Here is a 17,665-nt window from a genome sequence, read left to right as displayed (position 1 = left end):
TTTGGTTGGAAACTCTCTAGCTAAACAGAATAGACCCCCTGCATTGTAAGCCAGCTAATTCCTCTCCTCCCGTCTCCTTCCCTTCCCTCCCCTCCCCTCCCCCAAAGTCTCTTGGTGCTGAAGTGATAACTATTGGTAAAATGCTGTGTCAATTATAAAGTGCAGTGATGATTGGCTCCATCCAGTAGCAATCCGAATTCTGGCCACAAGAGCAGCAAGATCCTGTTTTCATTTAGCCTCAGCATGATTCAGAGAATCCCCTCCTTACTTATCACATCTCACTTTGACCCTTCGCTGTAACAAATGTGCTTTATGTGGAAGAAGAGCCACATGTATGGAATAGTAATACTTCTGCCTGTGCTGACAGAAGATAGATTTCCATATGTCAGGACTTTTTTCACAATGACATTATAATAAATTAGTCAACAGAAAACAAACAGGTATTTTTGTTAATCTCAAGCAAGGATCATCTCAGCACAGACATTTCAGATAATCGTATGAAGTAATGGCACTATATTGATAGGCACTATATAAATTAATAGAATAAACAGAAATAAAACAATTTTTTCGTATTAAGAACAAACTGGCTGTTAGTCAGATCTATCGTCCATACTTAGTCCCAAAAAATGTGACACAAGCAATGGCACTGTAGGGATCTCATGCTGAAAACTACTATGTCATAGTTATGTTTTGCCTTTAGAGCTTGTGAATGAGCTGGGAACATAGGTATGAAATCATTGGGGTGGCTTCTAAGGCATTTAACCATAAAAAACTTAAAGGTTAGGTTTCCTGAGAGAAACCTTCTAGCTGAAGGAAGGGTGAAAAGAAAGGTGTACTTTAAAGACATTTCTCACATGGATTCAAAGGAAGCAGAATGTGAACTCAGATGGAGCTAGATTGTTCCATTGTGCTTGGGACCAATGACCCGTGAAGAGCTGTTGCCTTCAGAAAGATGGAGAGAAGTGTGTGAAGCAGCACAGTAATTCCATGAGAAAACTAGATAACTGATATTTATGAAATGTCTGTTGTTACTGGGCGGGGGCAGTATTTTTCAATATGACCATGAACACCAGGTCACTAAGCTGCTGTGAGAAATACAGTTGGCAGTGTTTCCTGTTTTGAAGAGAAAATTGATCAGATCCTGGGAGAAACCATGATGATATGACCATACAGGGTTCCATGAAGTGAGCTGGAGATGTGGACAGTCTTTTGAGATACTTGTCAGTGAATGAAGTTCTGAGATAATGGTAAAATCTCCAGCTGACTTCCTGACATACACTTTGGAAGCTAGGGTCTCCTGGCCAACATGGAACTCAGAAGTGTTTCTGCAGCTTGGTTATCAATCTTAGGTGTCTCACCAGAGGAACAACAAGGCATCCACACATCTTTGAGTACTGGTCTGCTAAACCCGGGGTTGCCAGTTCAATCCTTGTGGGTGCCATTTAGGGATCTGGGTCAAATAGATTGAGAAAAGAAAAAAAAGGGATGGTGCTTGGTCCTGCCAAGAGGGTAGGGGACTGGACTTGATGACCTCCCGAGGTCCCTTCCAAATCTATGAGATGTGTATCTCCATTTATTTATTTATTAACTTGAAAAACAGATTTTGTTCACTTCCAGTTTGTGGAAGAACCCACCATCCAACCTCATCAAACATTTGTGGGCTAGATACCACAATGGAAAATGAACCTGCAGCAGGCTGAGCTTTTCAGTGTGACTTCTGGACTTAAGGTGGATGTAACATGCCTTTGGGGGACAGAGACCTATTCCAAGAGCAACAGGATCTTCCTCTTTAGGTGTTTTTCTTTTTATTTCACTTTGATGATTAATGTAATTTCTCATGATTCTGCAGCCACTCCATTTGTAGATGGCTATAAACTGTGGAAGAACAAAAGGAAAAAAGGTTGATTGTTTCAGTTTCACTGCCTATTGCTCACAGCTTCTAGCAGTTGGTGCCCAGGAGCAACTCCTAGGGAGATGTCCTGAAATATACAAACACCTATCTGAGCTACCCAACTTGGCAGGTTGGCATTTGTGGTCATTTGACTTCCTGTGAGATTTGCCAGTCATTTTCTTTGACTAGTTGATGGGTAAGAGGCTCTTCACCAGCAAAGGTGATGCAGCACTTCTTGGAAGGCATCAATAGGTAGTCCATTTCCTGAGTTTATCTCCAGTGGCCAATGAGAACATTGTGAAGGAGCCAGAGACAGAGCTTTGTGATTATTTCCAGAAGTACCACTGTACTGAAATCTGTTGCATGCAGGAGAAATGACTGATGTTCTGGTCTGGCTATGGTCTGAAGAAGTGGGTCTGTCCCACGAAAGCTCACCTAATAAACTATTTTGCTAGTCTTTAAAGTGCTACTTGACTGCTTTTTGTTTTGATGAATTTAGTTTGTGTTTTCCTTAGAAAATACCATGAAGGCCCACAAAGATGTTGAAGAATTCTCCTGATACTTGACAGAACCTGGGGGAATTAGGGAGAAATCCTGCCAATTCACTACTGTGTAAACTTAGAACATTCCAGTTGGGCTAGTGATGAGCTGTTATTACGACTGTGCTTTTGACAATAGGTACTCAGATGGCCCGTTTCCTCAACATGGTTACAAAAATGGCTGTTGGAATGGTAAATACCAAATGAGAGAATGACAGACCAAAGGGCATGGCCGAGAACAGTTACTTTATGTTCCTGACTGCAAAATGTTGGAATTTGTGAAGACAGATGGGTATCGGCACATGCAGACCATGGAAACATGCAAAATTTTTGTGTGTTCCAGATGCACTATGAATAAGAAGCTTGTTTTTAAAGCACCTGTGGAAAAAAACAATTTCTCATTGTTTATAACTGGGTCAAATCTGGCTGGAATTCTCTCAGAGACAGCCAAAAGCATCTCTCTGACATGAGGACTATTCCTGTGTTAAATGTAAACTCATGGGGGCTGTTTATTGTCTGTGTATTTTAGAAAAGCTTTAAAGCTACATTAAAAGTATGATGGTGTTGGGGCTGGCAAAAATGTCTTCCAAATCATGGCATAAAACTGGCTTCAAGAGATGTAACTAATTCCATGGTAGCTCCCTCTCTCAGCACATCCAGAATATTCGCTATAAAAGAAAAGCATTAAATGAGATTAATATCTTAATTCTGCATACTTGAGGAGGAGAAATTCCATTTTACTCTGAAATGCAGTGCATGAAATTCTGATTTCAATTATGTAGGATAAATCTAGAGTAATTCTATTGTTTTCAGAAGAGTTACTCGAAATTTACACCCTAATAACTGAAAGCAGAATTTAGACAAGAAACTTCATGAATTGTTTGTATTTGTCTCCCAACAAATAGTCTGACATTATGCTGACCAAGATCACTGGAACAAACATCTTTTATTAACACATGTTTAACAGGTTTTAAAATATTCATAGGAAATATACATTATTGTTATTTGGCACTGGCAGGTTAGACTTCTAAAAAATGCATGAAATCAGTAACTGGTGTCAGACTGATGTAAATGAAAAAATATTTCAAATATCTATTAGCATTCTCTTCAGCATCTACCTTTATAAGATTTTTTTGCCCCCAGACACACTTTTCCTTTTTCTGGTGATGTATACTGAATTTCCTCATCTTTTATGATTGCTTGCTAGTCAGGTAAAAACAGCTATTATACATAAAATACATATGGCCAAATCCTCAGCTGATGTGATTTTGTGCAATTATGTTGGCAGAGTCACAGCTCTTTAAACTAGTTGATTAGGAGAATATAGAAGCATAGAATCATAGAACAATAGGGCTGGAAGAGACCTAAAAAAGCCATCAAGTCCAGCCCCCTGCCCGAGGCAGGACCAAACCCATCAGATCAGCCCAGCACGATCTTTCTATAGATGTTTTGTGGCTTGATTAAACTACAGAGGCACAGATTTGTGGGGCAAAAGTCAAATGTGGGCATGGGAACGTTTCTATATTTACTAGAATAAGACAAACTGGAATTTTCAACTGTCAAAATTTCACTTTAAAAAGTCGGAGGAGATTGGTTAGAAAGACCAGGTAATAAGTGTAATTCTGGCAATAAGCTGTCAGTACAGGTGGCTTCATTAGCAACACAGTGAAACCTTGACAGAAATATTCCTTATGCCCACTGCCAATCTTTGTCAACTGAATTGAACATCTTTTCAGAGATGGCAACCTCCACAATGACAATGACACCAAAAATACACAGTCCTCTGTCACCATTAGAGAGGTGTAAGCTGTGTTGGTAAATTACAAACACAGACATTGTTGGATACTACAGATACATCAGCATGTATTCTTTACAAATGCAAATAGAGCATGGCATGGGAATGAAACACATAGTCACTGAAAAGACAGAGTTTATAACTGTGCTACAAATACAGTGTTTTTCAAGATGAAAAACCAGATGTGGCAGCAAGAGTTTAAGAAGCAAATGAATAGTGTATCTCAAAACATAAGAGCTAGAAAAAGACAATGGAAAACTTTCCATTAATGTTTCTTCAGATGTTTAAATGAATTCATGCCAACCACATGACACCCCTTTTTGTCTCTGCTAACCATGGAGATTCATGCAGTCAACTTTTTCATAAAAATGTTTACAGAAGGTGAAATTCACTCCTGCACAGAAGGCCCAAGTCTTATGCACTGGTAAAATCTAATATATTGGCTTCAGTGGGAATAATGTCGACAATAGGTCTGGAGAATGCTCTCTGAACGAGACTGAATTTCTCCCCAAAAGCATATTTAGAATGTACACCCACAAATATTTGGAGAAGCCCTATTTTAAACTCATACTTTAATGATTGAGCTCAGGATATGCTCATTTCAGACAGAAAACAACAACAACAACAACAGCAAAATACACCAATACTAGGTGATTCACCTGATCATTCTCAGCCAAGTATTACAGTCTGAATAACAAATATTTACAGTCAGTCCACTGTTAAAATATATATTAAGTAATTTTACACAAGTGCACGATGGGAAATTATGATCTGACCAAAATCTTCATAGATAGAAGAGAGTTCTTGTTCTGCAAATATTGACTCGTAGCGATTTTATTCATTCATGAGCTTTCATGGATAAATCCACTTCCTCATCCGAATAAAGTTTCATCTGAGTTTTACTCACAAAATTTCATGACCGAATCTCTAAGGTGTTACAGGACAGTTTGTTATTTGTGAAGCTACAGTCTAAAGCAGCTACTTCTCTGAGAATATTTATTCATTCATGTGAGTAGTCCTATTTAAAATAAATGGGGATATGCCAGTGCTTAAATTTAAGCATACATGTAAGTGTTTCCAAGATTGGGGCCTGAATTTGTCTGATAAGTCACCTGTTGGGAATTATTGTCCAGTGTTCAAAAAGTTTGACCGATGATATATTAAGACAGATTACTGAACACTGAATGCTGTGATCTTAGAGAATGGGATGGTAACAATGAGAAGCCAAAATGTTGGATAGTTTATACACTGATTAGTTTTGTTACTTTACATCTAGATTCTGTTTTTCACATCAGTGGACATTTGGAGCAAAAGGAAAAGCAGGACCAAGAACCTGGGAGGTTTTTTCCCCCATTGCAAAACATTTTTTCTCCCAGAATTTCTCCTGTTTATGAAATGAGCAATACGACAAGAGGGATCTCTTAGGCAGTGATTTTGATTGTTCTGATGTACAGGGGTTCATTAGATAATGATTTGAAAAATATTTTGTTGGATTTTTCTAAATCAACAGCACAGCCCAATATGGCTATATTAGATATCTTCATCACACAGCCTTTGGTCTCCAACTAGGGCATATTTCAAAAAGTGGCTGAGGTAGATGTGCATTTGTACACCTGGTAACTGGGCACCTTCTTCTGGGTTATTTTTAATATTGCACCTAGTAGCTATACAGAATATATAATTTAAAATAGCTGCATTCACATCCCTGGCTTTATCAAAACTAGGGATTGTCGAACCAATGCAAGTCAAGTGAGTTTGCAAAATGTGAACCAGTTGATAGAGAAGTGTGAGATGGGTCAAGGGGCTGGTCTTCTTACCAATCACTTGTCTGAATTGGTAATAAACAAAAGTCCAACAGAAAGCTGCTGCTAAGATGTCATCAGCACAGTGGCCACAAAAGAAAGGATATCCTTGTTTACATTCTAAAGAGAACAGCAAGTTTTCATTTTTATTTACTACTGATTTCAATACATTTAGATTATGTCTGCACTAGCAGAAATCTTCGAAATGGCCATGCAAATAGCCATTTCAAAGATGACTAATGAGGCACTGAAATGCATGTTCAGCACCTCATTAGCATGCTGCCAGCCACACCTCTTCAAAATTGCCAAAATTCCTTCTGATAGGAATAAGGGAATTTTGAAGTTGGCAGGGTCCTTTCCAAAAGGACCCCTGTCTGGATGAGCTGCATGGGAGTGAAACGCAGCAATTTCGAAGAGGCGAGGATGGCGGCATGCTAATAAGGCGCTGAATATGCATTTCAGCACCTCATTAGTAATCTTCAAAATAGCCATTGGCATGGCCATTTCAAAGATTTGTGCTAGTTTAGACGTAGCCTTACTGATGTAAATGAAATGAGAATGTAGATCACATTATGCAAAAGAACTGTCACTTTAAGAAACTATAAACATTACCAAATATTTTTCTCTATCAGCATATAGCCATAAATGAACAGAGGATATTATAAAATGAAATGTGGTATTTCTATGGAAAATATTCCTTTACCTCTTTTTATTAAACAGTTCACACAACTCAGAGAAGATTTTTTAGCTGTTATTATTGTGGCTTAGCTACAATAATAGCATTATTACTATTTAGCTAGTAAAATGAGATAAAAGAGAAAGAAATCACATGCAATAATAGTTTAGCCATCAGAAATCTATGCATTTGTATTATCTGCTAATGGATGGTTAAGTAAGTCAGAATGGCTGTATATTTTTTGCAGGCTACTTACTGTCCTCTGCTGTAATCATTGGAGTCCAGTCACTACATGCATTACCATAACCATTGGAGACTATCATTCTCATCTCATACAATGTATATGGCTGAAGACCTTCGACTATGTAGCTTAAGGAAGCAGAGGGAGCAGAAAATAACCTGGAAAAAAATGAAGAATGAGTTATAAAGCTATATAATGTAAGGTACGGGATGGGGGTAAGTGGGAAGAGAAGAAGACAACAGCCACTCTAGGGGTGAGTTGTCTCTAAAATTATTTTACTTCTCTAACTGACAATTTACAGTAGATTTATATTGTTTGCATACTCTAGAATATCATCAGTGTAATGTCTAGGCCTCATCTGGAGTTGGTAACTGGGTGAGCCTGGAGCATTATTGCGAACTGGTGTAGACCAGACAACCTGAAGACTGGTTGGCGTGGCAGATGAAAGCCTTGGAGGCAGCATGCCATCTGGAGCTGTCGAAAAACATGGATGAATTAGAGCAGAGAAAACTGTGGAGAACATATGCTGGATGGAATCAAAATGCTCCATATACTGGAAAAACTGTTCCTCGGGATCAACAGCAATGTTAATATGGTCCATTTAATTTAACAATTTTGTTACTGAACTACTGTATTTCTCTATGTTCTTTCCAATACAATTACACTAGTATGTAGTAACACTGCATTCAGAGCACCATTAAAAGGAATTCAGATGTGACATTTTCTATCACCAGTATACCAGATCCTTTCCTTCTGAGCCTGATTCTGTCAGTTTTACTCGTCTTGAAGTGAAAAGGATTGAGGAAGCATTCCTCAGTGTGAGTAAGCAAAGTCAGGCACTTTATTCAAATACCCCTCCCTTTCTCTCATTAAAAATTTGACACAACATTGAGCCATTCAGATACTCATCTGGTATAAATGAATGTAGTGCCTCTGAAGTCTGATTATTTGGACCCATATTCTTCCATTTGATTGACTCCAACTTTTACTGAATGAGCCCAGGAATCACAGATCCAGCCCTATTTTGAGAGTCTGAGGCAGGTTTTCAGCTGGTATCAATTGGTGTAACACCACTGAAGTGAAAAAAAAGTTATGTGGATTTACACCAGTTGAAATTGTGGCCTTATGTTTTTCTCACCATGGACTAACCTCTTTCATAAACTTTTCATGGGTAACACATTTAACATTCTTACCTTGGATGCCAAAATCACATGTTTTCAGAATGACAGAAAGGTTGTACTATTTGATTTTTGTCATTTCAGCTTTTGTAAAAATGCTTGTGTCATTGATGGTTCAGTAGTTACCATTTGCATCTTTCTGTGGTCATTCAAAGAGAATTTTTTTTCATTGCAGTTCTCTTTTCCTGATGCCAGACTTGATGAAAAATAGTTGCAAACTGATCTGTGGCTCAGTACATTTGAAGGGCAGCATGTTGACTGGAAGGTATATAATGGAACTACAATTGATTGGAAGAATTACTAAATTGGCCCTTGGTAAGCAGCATATTATTTCATGAACTTAACACACCGTGTGAAGAATAGAGTCTCACAAGTGGCAAAAAAAACCCCAAAACAAACAAACAAACAAACAAACAAACAAAAAAACCCCCAGGAATTATAACCACATGGTGCTTGAATGCCGTTTTCTAGAGTTTACAAATTAAGCTCTGTTCTACATATATTGGTGTAAATTGAGAGACACTGATGTCAATTAAATAAGTTGCAGACTTTGGCCCTGAAATATATGCTATAAATCTGTGTTTACTAAATACAGAATACATACATAATCATTCATTATTTTAGCACTCATTTGTCAAGTGTCTTGTAAGGTCAACTGTAAGTAAGCTCTTGCAGTACAAAATGAGACCAAAAATAAATAGCAATTAAAATAAAAATACTTTGCATTATTATAGTGCCTTTCATCAGAGGACCTCAAAAAGCTTTTATAACCACTCACTAATTAAGCCACACCATCGCTTTGTGAGGCAGGGCACCATCACATTCAAAATTAAGTTGCATCTGATATTTAAATAGTCCAACTATTTGAGTTAACACATAAGCTCTACACTAATCACGACCAGAAGTATACTACTACTAGCTGAAAATGCAGGAAGAATTCAGGAAAGTGAATCTAATTAACTCAGTGTTAATTTGGCCAAGAAGCTGGGGTTCAGACTGCTACACTTGAGGAAAGTATTATGAAAATAAAATATTGCCTGTTAAGGAGGCAGCATGGTCAACTGGCTGTCACTGAACTGAGCTAACTCTGAGCTCTGCCACTACCCTGCTATGTGTAATTTTAGGCAAGTCCTTCCTCTCTATGGCTATGACTAAACAAAAGCATTTTGTAGACAAATCTCATAGAGCATTCACATTCCCAAGGTGTTCCGTCAACAGTAAATTGACAGAACACGGCACTTCTATCCACGGCATTCTGCCATTCCCCCATGAGGCAGAATGCCTGTCTAAACAGATCTTTGGCTACAGAAAGCCAGAGTGGATGGTCCGGGGGACCCTCTGTCCACAGAAAAGTCCTCTATGGTGACACCCAGCTGCCCCGGGAGATACCCTGTCCACAGCAAGCAGATCTCTATGGTCCCTGCCTCTGGCCATTCTTAAAGATGAAGGAAGCCCTGAAAACCTCATGGCAGGACGCTGAGAGTGTGGAAGCCACCCAGCAGCACGCTGCTCTTCAACATGCCCTAGGAACCACTCCAGAAAGCAGAGCTGGGTGAAATGGCAGAGAGCCAGGCCCCTGATGACCCCCTCTAGCTCTGCCAGACAGCAGCCAGAGGATTCCCAGGGCCCCCCTCGGGGCACAAAACATAAGCCCCCCTCCTGGACTGGGCCCAAGATCCTGGTCCTCCTGGCCATGTGGGGCAAGGAACATACCCTTCTGGACCCCTTGTCAAAGTGGAGGAATACCCTGTCTTAAGCCCAGGTGGCCACTGCCCTGGCAGCATGGGGCTATCCTGCCTGCTCCATGGAGCAGGTGTGGACCAAAGTTAAGGAATTGTGCCCGGGTATATCCAGACCTGCAATGCAAGGCAGAGATCAGGGGCAGGATTGGCCACCTGTCCCTGCTCTGGGAGCTCCACTACCTCCTGGGGGACAACGACACCTCTCCCCCACTGGCCCCTGTGAACACCGTGAATGAGGCACCCCTCTAAAAAAAGAGCCTGAAGAGCAGGAGGAGGATCTGGAAACCCTGGGACCCAAACCCTGCTGGAGCCAGAGGTGGACATAGGGTCTGAGGTGAGTGGCAGAACCCAGGTCATCACCCTGGGCTTGAGCCCCTCCAGACAGGACACCTTCAGGGTGTCCCTGGACCTCTTTGAGGGTCCCTTCAGTAAGTACCCCAAGTATCACACTCCCCAAGGAACACAAGATGGGGTGTGCTGTGGGTCTTGCCAGGCTGGCTCAGGAAAGACCTCACATCAAGTGTCCAGCAGGTGGAACTATGTGTGAGGCAGTGTCTTCCACCTGGACACAGCAGGCAGCACCTGGACAAGGGCACCAGCTCCTGGGAATGAGTTTGAGACTCAGGGGGAGGGAGGCCTACCATCCCCTGACATGGCTGGAAGAAGGTTAGCCATATGGGCACCTCCCTGACCCCAAACACACCAAGGAGTGCAACTCCCAGGACTCAGGCTTGCCCGCAGACAAGAGTCACCATCCACTCTTACTGACAGCGTGTGGGCCCGAAGAAGGGCTGGACTGCACCCAGCTCACTTATCACCCGTGCAGGGACCCCTCCATGGCCAGACACCCCTCTAGCTGCTAGGCCGTCAAGCATGGGTGGGGCATGCAATAGTTAGCCTGGTCCCTGAGGCACTGTGGAGTCTTGTCACTTGCAGGCCACACATGACTGTGCTCCTGGGACATCCCTGTCCCTTGGCCCAGTAGATGTTGGTTGCCATTCATGGTGGGATGCAGACCCTTAGGGGCTCTGTTGCATGAATGACCCACTGTCTTTCCTTCTTGCCTTCCTTACAGCTGCATCTGCACCATCCAAGGACCAGGCCAGCTCTACTTCCCATCCAGCCCCACCACAGCACTGGAGTGAGCCAGCACCATACCAGTATGATGGTGGGCTTGCAGGTGGAGGGGACATCACTGGGCAGAGGATGACCTTCAGAAGACCCACACTGCTGCCCTCTGGAGGCTGACTGACCTCCTGGAGAGGTGACTGCAGGATGAATAGGAGTGTCAGCTGCAGGACCAGGAATGGCAGACCTGGGCTTGGGACCAACTGTTGGCCCAGCCACCCATGGCTGCTCCCCTCAATCCCTCCAGGACCACCACCACTGCCCTGCCCCAGTCAGCCATCCTGAAGGGTATGCTGGACCTAGTATAGTGGGTGAGGGCCATGACTGCCCCCCTCAGCCATGCATTCCCCCCATGCTCCCCAGGGCCCTCTGCTCCTGCTGCCAAACCAGACCCTGCTACAGCCCCCCACCTCCATACCTCACATGTTCCCAGCCCTAACCAAGCCCTGACAGAGACCCTGAACCCACAGTTGGGAAGGGATCCTGAGGCCAATGCTGCTTGGGATCTCACTCCCCTGTGGCGTTGCCACTACTCACCCCCTCCATGGATTGAGTCTCCCCCATCCCCATCCCAAGACGCCCACTATAAATAGCTAACTTTTATTGCACCTTGTAAATAGGTTTTTATTATGCTTATTTTGAACACATTTATATATGTTAAAATAAAAAAAGTTATTTGCTCATTACTTCTGCATCTCTCTTTATAGTGGGGTTGGGGTGAGGGAGCAGTGGGAGGGGTCATGGTGGGGATGGGGTAGGGTCATTGGGGGCCATGGAAGAAGACCTCCCTTAGGGCCTCTTGGATATGCAGCCTGTCCCTATGGGCTTGGTGGACTAGAGCTGTGCCCAGATGTTCATATCTATGGCCACCATCTGCCCCACAACCTATGAAGAAGGCCTCCACCTTTCCCTCCACGAGGTTGTGCAGGGCACCACATGCAGCCACTACTTGGGGGATGTTGTGCTCCCCCATGTCCAGCCAGGTGAGGAGGCACCTAAAGCTTGTCTTGAGGAAGTCAAAGGCACATTCAGCCTGCAGCCATGCTCAGCTGAGTTGAGCATTAAACAGTTCCTGGCTCAGGTCCAGCTGCCCTGCATTGGGATTCATGAGCCAGGGAATGTGGAAATAGGTGGCATCCTACATGATACAGAGTAGCATTTTCACATCCCAAACTGCCAGCTCCCAGTGGCAGATGAAAGTGCCCACCTACACCCTCCAGCACAGGCTGGAGTTGCAGAACCCCCACATATATTGTGCCTGGCCCAACCGCCAGACATACACATTGATGATCTGTGCCTGTTTGTCAACCAGGGCCTGCAGCAAGATGAAGTAATATCCTTTCTGGTTGATGAACCTGGCCGTGTTGTGGTCTGGGGCATGGATGAGGATGTGGGTCCCAATTGATCACCCCAAAGCAGTTGGGGAACCCCAGGGTGATGAATCAGGACACAACTGCATCCACATCTCCAAGATGGATGACACTCCAAAGCAGGAGCATGTTGATGGCTGTCACAACCTGCAAGGGGAGAAGACCAAACACACATATCGGGGACTGAAGGAGAGTCTTCTGCCCTCTCCATCTCCTCTCTCTGGGCTCTCCAGGAGCCCCCCAAGAGGCCACCCCCTGGCAGCAGGGCTGTGAGAAGGTGGGATGGCATGGTCCCTCCAGTTATGGACCTTCTCACCCATTTCCCCCTTGTACTCCTGACCCTGCTTCTTATGGTCCTCCTTGGATGGGACACTTCACCTCCATCCCTGCAGGGCTTGCAGCCTGAGAGTGACTTACCTGCATGAGGACAGCCCTGATGGTGGAATTCTCCATGCCTAACTGGTTCCAGATGGAGCAGTAGCTGTCAGGGGTGGCAAGCTTCCATAGAGTGATGGCGACCTGCTTCTGCAGGGGGATTGGTGGGCTGCAGCCAGGTATCCTGTCTCTGGAAAGTGGGGACGAGCCAGATGCAGACCTCCAGGAAGGTGTTCTTTCGCATTTGGAAATTCTGGAGCTGCTGCTGGTTGTCCCACTGCCCCATGACCAGCCAGTCCCATCAGTCTGAACTGCTGCTGTCTCTCAAAACCTGCCTGAGCACCTCGGGGTGCTGCAAGGGAGTGCTCCTTGGAGCAAGTGCCAGGCACACTGTCCCATAGGAAGAGGGGGACAGCCATGAGGATGTGCAACAGAAGCTGAAGCACCTTTGTGTGGGCCAGTGCAGCCTGAGGCTGCTCTGGCACCACGGCTAACTAGAAAGTGCAAACTCTCACAGAAAGCACGTGGACCCTGCTATAGCAGCTGTGCTGTCACTCAGTGAGTTAGGCAAGGCTCAACATGGGAAGGGAACATACACCAGGCAGGGCGGGGGGCCTTTAAAAGCGTGCCTCTCCGAGGTTCCCGGAAGGGCTTGCCGGCTGGGCAACCCTGGTTGGAGGTATTCTGGAGGCTATTGTGTCAGGAGAGCAAGTGGGCAGTCTGGCCTCTCTGTCAACAGAGAGGATCAAAAGAGAGTTCTGCTTTTGTGTCTGGCTGTGATCTGTTGGCAGAAGGTTTGTCAGACAGCAACTTCTGTTGACAGGTTGCTTTAGTGCAGACATAGCCTATATGCCTTATTTATCTCGTCAGTAAAATGAAGACAATGATACTCACCTCCTCTGTAAAGCCTCTTGAGAGCTACACATGAAAACCATCAAATAAACTCTAAATATATATTTTTATTAAAGACATTTAATTAATCAATTAATAATTTATTAATGATGGTGGTATAGGAGACAAAGGTATAGCTATTAGTAGTCAGCTATTTACGATACAGTTATGAATTTAGTTGCCTAGAGAATCAAAGATGGAGGTTCAAATACCTTGTACAACAGAACAGTAGAGGAATTGGGCCAAACATGTTACCTATGTAGGTCCACTGACTAAAGGTTCTATGAGATTTTCAAATGCTAGAATGTGCAATCTACATGTTTTACATAAATTAGTTCCTGGATCTTTCCAAGAATTTCTTTAATAAGCCCTGAAAAAGACAGAAAGAGAACACAAGAGAAGACTACACAAATAAAACACTTCTGAATCTCTGTGGCGTGGTGACTACAAAGGTGCTCTATAAAATGGGTCACATTTTCACCATTAAAACGTTAAAGTATTTCCCAAACAACCTGATCATTCTAAATTGCAGATATAGCATATTATTTCAGCTACTCCCTGTAACTTAGATCTTAAATGTATTTTTTCCATCAGTTTAACCCCTTTTGTCCTACTCTTATTCCCAAAAGGCTCCTTAGGACCCAAGCAATAACTGGTAACCAGCAATAATTCAGCTGTAGGTTTCTCAACAGAAGAGCCATGTATCTATCAACTTGATATATTGTCTTTAGGATGCAATGTTGCTCAGAAATCTCCCCTCAAGCTTTAATATGACCCTCAGGAGGCAACCACTCCATTTGCAACCTACTGAATCAACATCTTGTCCAGTAAATTCTAACTAGGCCTGGTTAAAAAAAATCGTGCTTCACCTACAAAAAGAATATAAAGGATGGTGAAAAGTCTTTAATTATATGTCTACCTTAATTATTTCATTGTGAAAGCAAATGAGTAAGGAATAATAATGAATGGCTCAAACTGGCAAGACCACCAGTATTGGGAGAAAATGTAGTTCAGGCAATAAGACACAAGAAGATGAGTCAAGGCATTCTGTTCCCAGCTCTGCCAATGGCCTGCTGAGTGACCTTTTGAAAGTAATTTAACAAGCATGCCTCAGTTTCTTCAACATAAAGGGAACTGATTTTCAGAGATGAATCTGACAAAGGAAGAACAGCCCCTTATTTGGTGGCTTCACAGCGAATGTTTCTTGTATTTTTAAAGATTCAACCTTGAGAGATATTTAACCAGTTATAAGAGTGTCCCAACGTCCACAGGGCAATCTCTCATAAAAACTGAGGAAACTTTTAAAGTGTAGTCACCAAAAGTGATCATTACCAGAATGGTACTGTATATCTGTGGAACAGGTAGCCATTATTCCACACTTCAGTACGATGCCACATTTAACTTAATGAGAGCAGGAACAGTCTAAAAGGCTAGATGCTAATCTCTGTTCAATGAGTGTAAATTCAGAGTAAGTCCAGTAAAGCTACTGTAGATTTACACTGGTTGTAAGTGAGATCAGTAGTGGTCCCGATGCCAGTGTATCCATAGAGTCTGCAGAAGGCAAACACAAGACAAAACTATAACTATGCAAATGTAATTCTAATAGTGTGCCACATCTGTACATGCAAAATATGTAAAAATAGCACAGGTGCTGCATTTGCTTCTTATCTAAATGTTTTCCTTACATGTGTGTATGCAGACTATAACAGCAGACATTTAACTACTGGGTAAAGAATTAGCTTATCACAGTTTGAAGACCTTTTGCAATGATAACAGTGTAACTGCCAGTCTGTCTTTGGATGAATATCTTCTTAAGTCATGTTCACTCTTGCCTTTTGCCAGGTCTAATTCACACACTTGCTTTGTTTATTTCACTGCATTGCTTCTTAGCCACCTCTGCTTCATTTTCTCAGAGGTGTCCATTCTAAGACCATGTTACTCTAGTCACTTTTTCTGACAATACATTCTGCACCTTGACATGTGTTTGTCTTGTTTTTCCTGAAGCATGCCTGTTACCTTGGCATTTGCTCAGGCCGCATGATTCCTATCATTGCTTTTTCCATAATTCTCATTATAGGGACATGTTTTTGTTTCATTTACTCTGTGAGAGACCATCTTGTTGGGCCATATGTCATCACTAGAAGGGCACGGTAGTTATAAACCTTTATCTACTGCCAAAATACGATTGCTTTTTCTCTGGCTTGTCTTCACAGGTGCGCAAGATTCACTCTGGTTTCTGTTTTAACTCCTTCAGTCAAAACATCTCACTTATTCAATGTATAATCCACACATGCAATATTCTTGGGTTTTTCTTTTCACTTATGTGCCCAGGCATGTTATTCTATCTTCAGTGTCATTACTGCACTTTAGCCATCCTACCTTTATAGATCCAGAGCTGATCTCTGCTATCTTGACATATTATTTAAAAAAAGGATGGGTTTGCTGACCCACTCACTGATGACATTACAACTTCTTTTCCTGCTCATATTTGGAAGCCTTCATGAGATGACCTTTCCTTTTGTTTTACTCATATGCCTCTTCTTCTGTTGGCATTTTCTGAAGTTCTTTAGTAGTAGTTCTGCCTTTGGGTCACTAAAGCAGTCAGAAAATGTTGATTTTTTTGAAATGTTATGTTAATCCTTATATATGTACTTATATGTAGTTTGCAGCTGTTAATTTAAGATTGTAGTACATACATCTACATGTAGCAACAGCTATTCTGGTATCCCAAGTTTCATAATACAAGGGCTCCCATCTCATAAATCTTTACTCATGTGCATAATCATAATGATGTGGATACTATCCACAGAACTATTCAGATGCTGAAAATTAGGTACATGTGCAAGGGTTTTCAGGACCAATATTTTAGTCTCTCTATACCTTAGAACCATATTTATGAAATGAGGTTAACAATTCTATTTTTTAACCCAACAGTCATTGGTCTTATCTGTTTAGATTGTGAGCTTTTCATGGGAGGGGTTGTCTTTTAAGATGCGTAATGTGCATCCTACACATCATACCTCTACTGTAATAAAATAAAGGTGGTTTAGCTTCCATTTTAATTCAGATTCTGTGAAATATGTTACTGGAGAAGCTCCCCGCCCCCCCCCCCGCCACACCCGATTATCCAAGTTTTAGTACTCTGTGTGATATGCAGAGAGTTAGACCACAAGATTAGATAAATTCCCACATCTTTAATCTTCTGATATTTATCTGGGAAAAGTAAAAAGAATGCATGGGGTTTTAACCATTCCCTTGCAATCTACTTTGCAGTACAGGGGCCCAGTAGCAGGGCATCTAAACATCTTACAACGTAATAAATTGGTGTCACTTGGATGCTACTGGTGCCCAGTGGAAATTCTAATTTGGGCATTATCTTAACCTACTTGCCTTCAATTCTCTATAAAGCATATACCCTTTGAAGTAGCCTGTACGCTCCATATTACAAAAGATTACAATGCATAGTAAGTTCCGAAAAATACCATAAATTATTGAATATTATATGAAAAACTTATTTTTCCTGTCTTTTCAAAAGAAAAGTCTAATTTGGTTGTTGTTCCATTGGGTACACAGTACACAGCTCATAACTCATTGGATATAAAATGTCAGTTTAGATACTTGTGTTTCTTTGATAAATGAGGGAAAAAACACATGTACATTTCAATTTAAGTCTACACAGTTCTACCAGCCAGCCAGGCCCCCAGTCCCATTGTGCTGCTCAAAGAGCTCTGTGTTCAATTAAACATCAAGACTCAGAAACTTTAGGGAATGATATTTCAGAGACATACAGCACAAATATGTGAAACTGGGAAAAAAGGTAATGATTTTCCCTACCAGGTAAAGTGATTTCTCCCAAAGAGCGCCTTTGATCCCTAAATTCATTCTCAGTTAGAATTTAATGTATCACAACTATTAGCGGCTGTCTGAACATTTAGATATAAACTGATAGAGTCAGATCCATGAAGAGCAAGCCACCACATTCTGCAGCTTTCCGCCTTCTCAGAATTTGCTTGTGCTTCTATACCTGTGAGTGCTAA

At 42.1% G+C, this 17,665-nt stretch overlaps 1 protein-coding gene across 1 annotated transcript in view; it reads right to left on the bottom strand.

Moving 5' to 3' along the window:
• Positions 1–17,665, bottom strand: part of USH2A (usherin) — a 581,084-nt gene that overhangs the window by 198,193 nt on the left and 365,226 nt on the right. The window contains exons 38-39 of the mRNA XM_074989966.1: positions 7,268–7,418; positions 6,960–7,102 (exon numbers count right to left, since the gene is read on the bottom strand). Coding sequence (XP_074846067.1) covers positions 6,960–7,102; positions 7,268–7,418 — 294 coding nt within the window. The remainder of the gene's footprint in view (positions 1–6,959; positions 7,103–7,267; positions 7,419–17,665) is intronic.

This window comes from Carettochelys insculpta, chromosome 3, assembly GCF_033958435.1.
Source record: "Carettochelys insculpta isolate YL-2023 chromosome 3, ASM3395843v1, whole genome shotgun sequence".
Taxonomy (NCBI): Eukaryota; Metazoa; Chordata; order Testudines; family Carettochelyidae; genus Carettochelys; species Carettochelys insculpta.
This window is presented reverse-complemented; position numbering and strand designations above follow the sequence as displayed.